The 13,304-nt window shown below is 38.1% G+C and overlaps 1 protein-coding gene across 12 annotated transcripts in view; it reads right to left on the bottom strand.

Annotated features, from left to right (window-relative positions):
• The window catches only part of unc-13, an 820,923-nt gene that overhangs the window by 16,886 nt on the left and 790,733 nt on the right, over positions 1 to 13,304 (bottom strand). For 10 of the 12 annotated variants that reach the window (XM_071690929.1, XM_071690930.1, XM_071690920.1 and 7 more), the window contains 2 exons: positions 10,481 to 10,612; positions 7,874 to 8,099 (listed from right to left, as the gene is read on the bottom strand). In XM_071690929.1, coding sequence (XP_071547030.1) covers positions 7,874 to 8,099; positions 10,481 to 10,612 — 358 coding nt within the window. The remainder of the gene's footprint in view (positions 1 to 7,873; positions 8,100 to 10,480; positions 10,613 to 13,304) is intronic. The other 2 variants (XM_071690926.1, XM_071690928.1) reach the window with 1 other exon arrangement.

Below are 13,304 nucleotides of genomic sequence, written 5' to 3'. Positions count from 1 at the left end.
ATAGGTTAATTGGGTAGCAAGTTTGAAAGGAGAAAATTTGGAGTGATATAGATACCTGGGAATGGACATGATATTGAATGGAACCACAAAAGTGGAAGGGAACCATAGGGTGAGTGAGAGGGTGAATGTTCTGGGAGCACCGAGGAATGTGTGGAAAGAAAGGTCATTGGGAAGGCACAAATGGGAATGTTTGAAGGTATAATAGTCCCAATGATGATGTATGGTTGCAAGGCATGGGCTATAGATGGGGAAGTGCTGCGGAGGATGAACATACTGGAACTGAAATATGAGAGGGCAATATGTGGTGTGGGATGGTTTGATGAAACTTACCCTTCTATTGCTCTCCCAGATAATTTTCTCTCTCCACATATTCTTCATTGCTTCCAGAAGCTTTGCCCCCTCTCCTAGACAATGACTCACTTTTGCATCCATGGTTCCATTCACTGCCATGTCCATTCCCAGGTATCTAAAACACTACTTCCAATTTTTCTCCATTCAAACTCGCACCCCAGCTACCTCTTGCTCAACCCTACCAAACATAATAATCATTGCTTTTATTAACATTCACTCTCAACTTACTCCTTTCATGTGCTCTTCCAAACTCAGTCACCAACTTCAGTTACTCGAAACTACCACCAGCACTGTGTCATCAGCAAACAATTTACTTGCTTCCCAGGCCCTCTCATCCCCCACAGACTACATACACGCCCCTTTCTCCAAGACTGTTGCACTTACCTCCGTCACCACCCCATCCATAAACAAACTGAACTACCATGGTGAAATCACACAAGGATGCTGCAGGACCAACTTTCACTTGGAACCATTTGCTCCCCTCTCTTCTTACTCATACAAAAGCCTTACACCTTTGATAAATGCTTTTCACTTCTTCTAGCAGCTTTCCTTCCACATCATATGTTCTTGAGGACTTTCATGGAAGCATCTCTATCAACCCTAATCAATCCTACCATATGCCTTCTCCAAATCCATGAATGCCACACACTCTATAAATTTCATACTTGATCTCAATTTCCTGCATTAGCAATGTAGCAACAGGAATAGACGAAGCATGGCTCCATCTTCTGTTCCCTCTTTTCGAAGTGGAAATACAATAATGGCATAATATTTTTTCTAGCTCCTCACTCCCACCGCCTTTAGTTGCCTTCTACAATGCATCAGGAATACGGAGGTAGAATTCTTTTTACCCTTCTCCATAAATATATATATTTTCATTTATTTTATTGTACTTAATCGCCTTCTCCCGCGTTAGCAAGGTAGCACAAGGAAACAGACGAAAGAATGGCCCAACCCACCCACATACACATGTATATACATAAACGCCCACACACACACATGTACCTACCTATACATTTCAACATATACATACATATACATACACAGACAAATACATATACATATATACACATGTACATATTCCTACTTGCTGCCTTCATCCATTGCTGTTGTCACCCTGCCACACATGAATGATCTAAATCCTATTCTGTATTTATCTTTAATTTTTCTCACTTTCTTTCATACTTGTTTGCCATTTGCCACATTAGTACATTAGCACCAGGAAGAGATGAGAGGCCTCATTTATTGGCATCCATTCCCTAAACTCATGTGTAATGCATCAAAAATACAGTTCCCTACAAACAAACTGGCTCCATAGACCTTTCTGTGAATTCTATCCATATCTCTGACACCTGTTCCAACTGGAACTCCCTCAAAGGGGTGGCCATGGTAACAGTCTCTCCATAACCAAAGAACTCCATTGCCAGTTCTTAGCCTTTGGTGCTTCACCCATAACAGGTCACTGGCAGAAGGAAAGTCTAATGTAGCATTCAAAATCTTTTTCACTCCATCCTTACATCTCCAAGTTGGTCTCCCTCTTCTTGTTCCCTCCACTTCTTACACAACTTTGGTAAATCTCTTCTCATTCATTCTCTCCCTATGAACAAACCATTTCAGCACACCCTCTTCAGCTCTCTCAACCAAACTTAAATCTCATAGTTTTTATATATATCTTTCCCATATGGAAGAATCATCTTTAATATACAGAAATACAGATGGTGTGGGATTTTTATGTCCCTGAGATGATGGATTTAAATCATGTCCTCACTGTTTGGAAGGTTATAGAATCTAGTCATGAATATTTCAACTGTGGGACTAAGAAGTCATTCCATTCATCTGTAAAGAAAATTTTTTTGTATTAGCATTAAAAGTTACTTTTCTTCCGTTGAGTTTCATAGTAGTCCCTCAAGTGGGGATAATAGGGGTCCATGTAATCAGTTTATCAATATCTGTGTCAATTCCTTTGATTATTTTGAATCACTGTATTACCTGTCCTCCTAAGCTTTTTTTTTTCTTTCAAATGGAGATACAGGAGGATGGGGGGTGGAGTAAACAATCTTATGTATATTTGTGTAGCAAGGTGTGTTTGTGCCTATGTTTATGTTCCTGAATTGGGATAATGGTGAAAGTTTTTTGTACTAATAAAGAATGGTGTTTGAGTCTAAACATATACATGTATGCGTGTATTGTCATTTGATTGAATGTCAGGGGTATATTTAGGCAAACGTGTGTTTGCTCATCTCTTTCTGATATGTATACAGACATCTGTGTCCTATACATACTTCAAATAAGTACTGAACATATTTTACATTGAAAAAAAAACTTTTTGATAATTTTCAAGGTGTTACATTTCTTTAAGCATACAAGAGGACCACATGAAATTATAAATCTTTAAATTCAACAAAGAATAATGCACATTTAGGTTTAATTCAACATATGATGTGGTTTAATTAACATGTATTACATACATATCAAAGCATGAATGTAAAGTTCACTTAAATTTTAAAAGATTCTACAAGTATTTGCTAACTGAAATGAATACGAAAATTGAATCTCCAGCCACTCATATTTAAAGAAAATAAAAAATGTAATTATGTAACACACACACACACACATATATGAATATATATTGTACAACCCTAGGACCCCTTCTACCTTCTATGAGGCTTCTACATCTTTGAAGCCACACTCCAAATCATTCTTGTCATACCAACATTCACACATCACCTGCAGTCCTACCCTGTGCACATGGCTGGCTTTCTGAACACCACATTAGTTTCAGGAGAGTAAGTGTACATTATCATTACCATAAAATCCCAGGACTCCTTTCATGGGGCTTCTGCAGCTCTGAGGCTGCATGCCATCCAGGATAGAAATGTCTGACCTTGATAAAGCAGAAAACTTTGAACACTTGATATTTATTTTATTCATAATTATCCCAATACCAATTTCTATAAGTCCTGGTGTAACCCAGGACCTTTCTTAAGGCTCCTGCAGCCTAAGGCTATGATACAGTTGCTGTGAAATGCAGACTTCTTTAGAGTGAGAAGTTCTTTGATGAGAATGTATTTCCAATGATACAGCCTTGCCAATGGTGACTTTTAACTTGAGGCGTAACCTTGAGGAGGCTGAATCTGGTAATGCACAACTATCAACACTCGTCACCTTCGCAAAGAAACAAAGATCCTCCCAATACAGTCCCACCTTAACATGCTTGGAACTCAGTTCTATGTAACAGCAGTGGACCCCTCCTGCCCTAACCACTTTATAGCTACCACAAACCCCAAGTAGAAATAAAAAGTTTAACTCTGCATCACACTTAAAACCTCAACTCACAGATCCTCTGCCAACTCCCCAGAAACAGAGCACTTACAAAGCACACACAGAGAAATATCCCAGCTGGCACTAAAAAAACAACATTTCATCTTAAACTTCAGCCCTTACACATACACCTATCAGAAACATACTATCCAGTGGGTAGAAAGGAAAGCAAGTGATTCCAGGTGAAGGCTGGTCTGTAGCAGGGTTTTGTGATGCAATCATGGCTGTTTAAAATGTTTATGGATGGGAAGGGAGGTAAATGAAAGAGTTTTGGAAAGAGGTTTGAGTATTCTGTGTATAGGAGGCAAGGGGATTGGGAAGGGAATTAGATGTTGTCTGCTGATGACACAGCATTAGTGGCAGAATTGAGCGAGAAATTGCAGAAGTTGGTTTCTGGGTGGGAGTGTGCGTGAAAGGAAGACGTTAAAGGTAAATGTGAATAAAAGCAAGGTTATTAGGGTTAGCAAGGGAAAAAATCAAGTTAGTTAGGGTGCGAGTTCAAATGGAAGAAAATTTGGAAGAAGTGAAGTGTATTGGATACCTAGGAGTGGACATGGCAGCAAATAGAACTACAGAAGCATAAGTAAGTCAGAGGGTGGGCGAGAAGATGAAGGTTCTGGGAGCACTGAACTATGTGTGGAAAGAAAGGATCTTATCTGCAAGGGCAAAAATGGGTTTGTCTGAAGGTATAATAATCCCAATGATGTTATATGGATGCGAGCCTTGAGCTATGGATGAGGATGTGCAGAAGAGGGTAGATGTGGTTGAAATGAAATGTTTGAAGGCAATATGTGATGCGAGATGGTTTGATCAAAAAAGTAATAAAAGGGTGATAGAGATGGAATAACAGGTGTGTGAGAGAGCTAAAGAGGGTATGTTGAAATGTTTGGAGATATAGAGAGAATGGGTAAGGAATGGTCAACAAATAGAATGTATGTGTCAGAAATGGAGAGGAAAAGGTAAAGGGGAGACATGCTCCTGGCGCTACCTTGCTAACGTGGAAAACAAGTAGGAAAAAAAGAAAAAATTCTTTTCTCTCCTACTTGTTTGCTGTTTCCAGCATCAGAGAGGTAGTATCAGGAACTTACAAAGAAAAGCTTTGGATCTTCAGGAGCCTTTAGAAAACTGGGTAACACCAGGACTCTTTCATAGAAATTGGTACCAAGGTGATTTGATATATTTTGTTTATTATACTTTGTCGCTGTCTCCCGCGTTAGCGAGGTAGCGCAAGGAAACAGACGAAAGAATGGCCCAATCCACCCACATACACATGTATCTACATACACGTCCACACATGCACATATACATACCTATACATCTCAACGTATATATTTATTATTTATTTATTTTGCTTTGTCGCTGTCTCCCGCGTTAGCAAGGTAGCGCAAGGAAACAGACGAAAGAATGGACCAACCCACCCACATACACATGTATATACATATACGTCCACACACGCAAATATACATACCTATACATCTCAACGTATACATATATACACACACACAGACATATACATATATACACATGTACATAATTCATACTGTCTGCCTTTATTCATTCCCATCGCCACCTCGCCACACATGAAATAACAACTCCCTCTCTCTTACATATTCGCCGTTTCCTGCCTTCCTGCATTAGTGAGGAGGCACTAAGAACATACAATGCAATGGTATCATTTGCTCACATTCACTCTTTTGCTCTCTTACCCATTCATCAGAACCAAAGCCCCATTTACCTCTTCGTGGTTTTGCCAGACCACTTCATGTGCCCTGGGTAAGCCCACTGATGTCATGTTGCCTCCTATATACCACACTGCACCAGTTCACTGTATTTGGAGCATGCCTAATGCCTTCTTGCATGTTCAGGCCCTGATCATTCAAAGCATCTTTCATACTATCCTCCTATCCCTAATTTGGTCTAACCCTTTTCCTTGATCCCTCCACTTCTCTTAAATGCCCCTTATTTTGCTTTTCCCTCCACTTATGATAAATGCACCTCATTCAGCCTTTTATCACTCATTCTCTCCATATGTCCAAACCATATCAGAACACCCTCTTCACCTCTATTAAAAGATATTCTTGCTACCACATCTATCTCTCATTCTATCATTTCTCGTGTGAATAACCCTCCTCACACCATGTTTTATCTCTATGCATTTAATTTCCAATACATCCACCCACTTCTGTACCTTTTCTTCTATGACCAATGCCTCATATCTGTAAAACACTGCTGGGATTGTTATATACTCAAACATATTCATCTTTGTCCTTATACAGTAGACTCTTCTCTCTCAACATGCCCCTTAATATATCCTGAGACATGGCCCCCTCACCCAGTGTATAGCTAACCTCAGCTTTCAAGGTTCCATTCACTGCCATGTTTACTGCAAGTATGTGAAATACTATACTTCCTCCAGGTTCTCCCTGTTCAAAGTCACAATCCAACCATCTCTCTCTCCAGCTAAACTTTATTGACTTACTTTTATTTACATTAATTCTCACCTTTCTACTCTCGCACACCATGTTCTGCAGCTTTTCACTCAAATCTGCTAACTCAACCATGTCATTGGCAAACAGTAACTAACTTCTGTCTCCTCAGCCATCCCCCCAACCCCAGTTGAGTGCACATATGCCCCTCTCTCCAAGATCCTAATATTTACCTTCTTTAAACAAAATATACAGCAAAAGTAACATCACACACCTTAGCTGCAGACCCACACATGTACAAAATATTTTTTCAATGCATAGCTGCCTTTCCCATATTAACAAGGGATTGCCAAAAACCAAGCCTCTGAGGGAGAAGTCTTGACTCTGCTCCTCTGTTCCTGCTCTTAAAAGGGGAGGCTTTCCAACCCTAATTACTGCCTCTTTTAGTTGCATTCAAAAAATAAGATATATGTAATCCAAGGATCCCTTTTATGGGGCTCCTGCATCTTTGAAGCAGTACTCCATATGATAGCAGGCAAGGTGGGCTCCTTTGGGGCAAGAAGGTCCTTGACAATACTGTACCCTTAAACATCCAGTAACAATGATACCACCTTGGAGAAGGCGACTTCTTGCAAATGATAAAATAATTTGCAAGCACAGTTCATTAAGAAACCCAAGCAGAAAGAAAAAGCTTATCCCTATCCACAATTTAGCAACCTTTACATACAAATATGCCCTTCCCTAATAAAGACAATACTGACATTACATATATACACCAATGACTTAAGAAGCATAAACCCATCTTCAACTTAGTCTAAAACTACATTCCACCTGACACACATCCATCTGGAATTCCTTTTACCCAGATATGAGTTACACTTTCTCATATGCTTTCTGGACATCATCCATCTTGCCATCAAAAACAGTAATTCAACACATTGCATATCCCCTTATGTCCACAATAAAACTTCCACACCAAAGGCACTGAACACTTACCCCTCAATTGTCCTGCACTCATCCCATGAGACAAACACAAACAACACTACACTCCTTGTCCTATGGTTCTGCCTGGTGGATGTGGATGACTTCCTGAGCACTGCAGGAACCCTAAAGAAGGTGGTCTTGGAGAGCAGGAAGGTATACAATTCATTATCACCATTATTTAACTTTTTCATGGATATACATTATTGAAAATTAATCAAGCATTTTGATGGAGAGGAGTAACTGAGAATGTGAGGTCAAGTGGGATCAGTGGCAGTGAACCTCCAAAGGGCACCAAAAGATACTGGTATGCCACGCAGAAAGCATGAGCCAGCAAGCCAAGAGAAGACACAGCGGTGGTGAGAAGCATAAGGTGCCTGAATATGAAGAGTGAGACATGCTCCATGTGTTTCATTAAAATAAGATGCATGTGACTGTTCTGCTGTGCTCAAACTGCTCAGGGAACACACTTATCAAGTTTATCAGATACAGAAATTTCTAGATTGTTGTCTTCAGCAAACAGATTATTGTATTAATAATGACAGGTCGTGGAAGATATCAATGAAAACCTGAAACTATGCTGAGTAGCAGAAACAAGTAATTCAAGAACTGATAGTGTGAACTAGATACTGTTTTGGTGATGAAACATAATACCAAATCCACTCATGCACACTGAGACACTGATATCCGAGACAAAACTATTTCAGTTTATATTACTCTGACAAAGAATATGGAAGAAATGTCCTCGTAGCTCCTTACATATCCCTACTCTGTAAAATTCAGGGGTGACTTACCTTGGTTAGTTTGCGTCGTGCAGAAGGTCTTTATGAGTGTGTCTGTAGTTTGTGTGTATAACGACAAAGCATAATTCAGAGATTTGAGTTCAGGAGATTTATCAAGGAAGTTCTTCTTAAGGCCACTCCCTCCTGCATGGAAGTACTGCTTAATGGTGTCCAAGGCCACCTCTAAAACAGCGCATTGTTTTGGAGTCAAGTTACGCTCGAAATCCTTGGAGATATCCTATTGGTATAGATGTATTAGTTTTAATACAAGGAACCTTGATATTTTCTGCATGCGGGAATACATTATAAAACCTATAAGGTGTAGGTTAAGTAAGAAGGATTTTAAAAGTGAATCATAAAAAATACACTAGAATAAATGCTATTCCTGGTGTACTCTCCCTGAAAATGTTTCATTTTAAATATTTTAGACTTTGTGGTAACATTGGTACCTTTAATGTGCACCTCTGCCATAATGACTATTGTGTAATTAGCAACTGCCATAGATATTTGAAAAAAAAAAAATTTGGCACATGCAATTAATGTTATTTGTCTCTCTGCAATTAATAAATTCTACTGATTTATGTATTGGAAAAACAGAAGATGGCTCTCCTATCTTATCAACTGGCTGACAAAAAACATGATGTTGGTCACTTCATGAAATAAGGTATCAACAGGCTCTTAGCTATATAATGCACAGTATAAAACTAATAAAGATATCAACTATAAGAAATCTTTCCTTATTCAAAATACCACTATGAAGAATGAGATCATTGTCTTTTTTCAAAACCAACTTACTTTTTTGTTGAACAAAGTTTCTGAACACTGTAAAGACAACAGAATATCCTCATGGCAGTACTTGGAACTGCAGTACTATATGCTAATTCTATTCCTTCAATTAATTTTTCTTGAAGTATGTATCATATGAACTTCAATGTATCATATGTACTTCAATGCATGCAATTTTTTCGTTGCTACTGTAAAACTTAGTTTTAGCTACATTTTACTTCAAACGAAATTACTTGCCTGTTTCCGACATGACAAAATAAAAAATGCATGCATGCACTATATATAAACTGAGAATACATAAAACAGCAGTTTACAACTAAATGGGTAAAGCCTTAGTTTTAGAAGTGATGCATGTTTGACAAATATTAAATCACTTCTTGCTAAACGAGAAACATTCATTACTTCAGTTAAGAAATCCAACAACATACAGACGCACACAACAAGTGTCAAGATGATTGAATCAGGATTCAGAAACAAAATGTGTAATTTACAGGAAAACTATAAGAATCACTAAATACAGATAACTGGCTAACATACTCTTAATCAAACATAATCAAACATATAGGGGAGAATAGGGGATAGGGGAGAAAGAATACTTCCCACGTATTCCCTGCGTGTCGTAGAAGGTGACTAAAAGGGAAGGGAGCGGGGGGCTGGAAATCCTCCCCTCTCGTTTTTTTTTTTTTTTTTTTTTTTTTTTTTTTTCCCAAAAGAAGGAACAGAGAAGAGGGCCAGGTGAGGATATTCCCTCAAAGGCCCAGTCCTCTGTTCTTAACGCTACCTCGCTATTGCGGGAAATAGCGAATAGTATGAAAAAAAAAAAAAAAAAAAATATATAAATATATATATATATATATATATATATATATATATATATATATATATATATATATATATATATATATATTATATATTCTTTTTTTCTTTCTTTCAAACTATTCGCCATTTCCCGCATTAGCGAGGTAGCGTTAAGAACAGAGGACTGGGCCTTGAGGGAATACCCTCACCTGGCCCAATTCTCTGTTCCTTCTTTTGGAAAAAAAAAAAAAAAAAAAAAAAAAAAAAAAAAAAAAAAGGAAGGGAGTGGGGGGCTGGAAATCCTCCCCTCTTTTTTTTTTTTTTTTTTCCCAAAGGAAGGAACAGAGAAGGGGGCTGGATGAGGATGTTTCCTCAGAGGCCCAGTCCTCTGTTCTTAACGCTATATATATATATATATATATATATAATATATATATATATATATATATATATATATATATATATATATATATATATATATATATTTCTTTTCTTTCAAACTATTCGCCATTTCCCGCGTTAGCGAGGTAGCGTTATATATATATATATATATATATATATATATATATATATATATATATATATATATATATACCTTGCCGGTGCGGGAGAGCAACATAGTATAATAAAAAAAATAATGTATATATTCATACTTATTTGCTTTTCCCGCTTGAGCAAGGTAGCATCCAGAGCAGATGAATTAGTCTTTTAAGTATAAGGGATCCTCATTTGGCTCTTTCTTTGTTCCTTCATTTCGAAAGTAATACAAGAAACGATGATTTTCAGCCCCCAACTCCTGCCCTAGCCTGCCTCTCTACATTATTGTTCAATCATTAACAACACCCCTTTTAAATATTTCTGAGAAACAAAAAATTAAATTCTGCACATCACTCCAGGTATTAAAGAAATAAAGCTGCAAACTTATTAATAACGTGCAGCAAAGGAGACAAAACAGAACTTGCTGTACGAGCCCAAAAAGGACATGCACAAGGAGATAAGATATGGTAAAATGTGGTAGTTAGAAAGGACCCAGACCATGATGTTGGAGACAGCATTCTTGACATCCTTTCCACCCGCCAGTTGGTTCTTGAAGAGGCGAGACATGTCCTCAATCTTGGCATTGGCAGCCAGGTTCTTAGCATTGTCTGTTAGATTCTTAAGCATCATCTGGGGTTGTGTGGCATGCAAGAGAAGCCAGAGTTACCATTTGGTTACACAAAGTCAAAGGGTAATGTGTCTGGGAATAAAATATGGAGGAGATAGACATAAATGTTTCATGTGGAGTATGTGGTTAGAAAGGTCTGTAGGCCAAAGGTGTGCAGGTGTGAGGCCTTTGAGATATATATTTGTGCCTGAATTTTTAGCTGTACAAGAAGGCTGATGTGGCTTTTGGTAGGTATGGAGAGTATGGTGAATGTTCATGTGTCTGAGGTGACATTGCCAAAAATGCAAACAACTGTTCATGATAAATTTCTACACAAATATCCTCTTATTTTATGGGTGGAATATAACCTAGTGAAAGAAAGTTACACAAGTTTCATCCCATTTTTAAGGTTCAAGTGCTAAAACCTGCCCATTCCTTTCATTGACTTTTTAAAATCTGTCTGTGGTGGGAAAAAAATTGTGGTCTTTGGTGGCCATATGTTATTTGCAGTTAACACCAAAAATTGCACAGCACAAAAAACTATCTGATCATTCTTGTTAACTTCCACATCAACTTGTCGTAATCATTTTTGGGAAAAAGATTTTCTGAAATTTAACCCATGAAGTGCAGTGGTTCTAATCTTTCTCTCTGAGCATCATTTTCCTCAATTGTGACAATGAGAAACTCTACAATAAGTTTAGCCTCTTGTGAATAAGTTTTCTTTGAATATCGTAATGGTATCTAGACCACAGTATGTGCTGCCATCTGATGGAGCCAAAGGTAAAAAGAAACAAATGCAGTCTCAGTCACTCCCATGCTACATTCTTGCAGAGTACTAGATAACAATTGTTCTTGCTCTATGTTGGTGTCAACAATGATTATTCTCTCTCTGCACTTTTACCATAAACGAGGTTAAGACATGGATATGATATGATTTATGAATGTACACTGCATGAAATACTACTCTGTATATGAAAATATGATTTATGATTTACACTCGTCTCTTGTCAACCACTTGGGTTACATTCTAGGAAGATTTCCTGGTTGGCAAACTGTGGTTGGCAAAGCACTGGGCATAGGGGAAATGAGGGAGAGGGGTACCCTTGAAAAACATACCTTAAGTCTGATATTGACTGCCTCAGAAAAAAGATAAGCATGTTAGATTCAAAAACATGCTTACGCTATAACAGTAAAAGGAAATGAAGTATATCATCACTGATGCTGCACATCCATACTTCCACAATGCAGCCAACCAGCTATGCTATACAAAAGGCTACTTAGACACTTGACTAGTAAAACCACCTGGTTATGGCACTCCTCTTGCTTCTCCCTAGAAATGGTGGCCTATTGGACGGGCCTGCAAGCAGCCCACAGCCACATGACATTTGACTAATGCATGGGATACTGTGGATACTCAAAACTTGATGCTTGATTTGTAAAATGTAAGCATTATTCTAAGCATGTACATTCCAAACCGTGGTATGTAAGGGACCTCAGAACAATGTTTTCATCAGAGATAATGACAGGAGATGAAGTGGCATCAACCCAGCTGACAAGCATGTGTGTGTGTGCATCCCTTTAACTTTTGCTGCATCCTTTTAAATTTACTCCATTTTTTTTTCAGGGAAATATGAATATGAAGAAGATACCTGCTACAGACAAAGAAATGCGAGATCTCTGATTCTGTGAGGATTCAATGATGCCTTTCTCTGAAAACTGATAAAGACGATCCCAGCAAACCAGCACAAAAATATACTGCTTCCAGTGGACCATCCACCAGCAATTCTGATGCATATACTGTGACCTCATAGTCTTAGGCAAAGAATGTACACCATCACATAATTCATAATGAGAAAAAGTTATGGACTTTCAAAGACAACAAGCATGCTAGGTTTGGAAACTCTTATGCCATACATGCTTTTAGAGACTTTTTCCAACCACTATTTACTAAATTCTCACAAGGGAAACTAATACATATGCTTTACCACCCATGTGCAGGTTCAATTGGAGGAAGGATGTTTCACCATCAAATGTAAAAGCACTGTCTGCATAGAGATGGTACAAGATGTTTCTTACCTTGGGGGTGGGTGAGCCTGGGAGGCAATTCATTTGTTATTTACTGATGACATGGGGTGGCAGATTAGTGAGAAACTGCAGGTGGGTGTCTGAGTTTAGGAATGCATGTTTGATAAAAAAGAAAATAAAAACAGTAACTGGCAATGCAGTTCTTCATAAGACATGCAGCTCTTGATTGTATGACTACAAAATCCATATATTTGGAACATGATTTTTCTTATGAGCCAAATTCCACAGCACAACACTTTGTTCACTCATGGGTGCAGGGGAGGTGTTTTCTCAACCCCAATATTGTAATCAGACTCATTATTTACTTCTTGAGTTTAGAACCAATATAATTTTCACTATCAGTTTGTAGATCCCCTTCATCACTGTCAGGTCCAAGTTCTTTATATCGTATAATACCTTCCATTACACTCATCTCTTGGATAATCGAGATCTAAAGAGCCTAGCAAGTTTCTTGCTTGCACTGTCTAGATATTGGTACAATAGTTCTTACATGGTAACTGGTCAGTTCTGCCTAGGGGCATTTACTAATGAAGATAATGATGTCTTGCAACTTTTCTTCCCTGAACCACATTCATCCATTCAAAATTTAAGTGCAAAAGATGTACTGTAACCACACATCTTAATCTATCA

This window comes from Panulirus ornatus, chromosome 49 (genome assembly GCF_036320965.1).
Source record: "Panulirus ornatus isolate Po-2019 chromosome 49, ASM3632096v1, whole genome shotgun sequence".
Lineage (NCBI taxonomy): Eukaryota > Metazoa > Arthropoda > Malacostraca > Decapoda > Palinuridae > Panulirus > Panulirus ornatus.
This window is presented reverse-complemented; position numbering and strand designations above follow the sequence as displayed.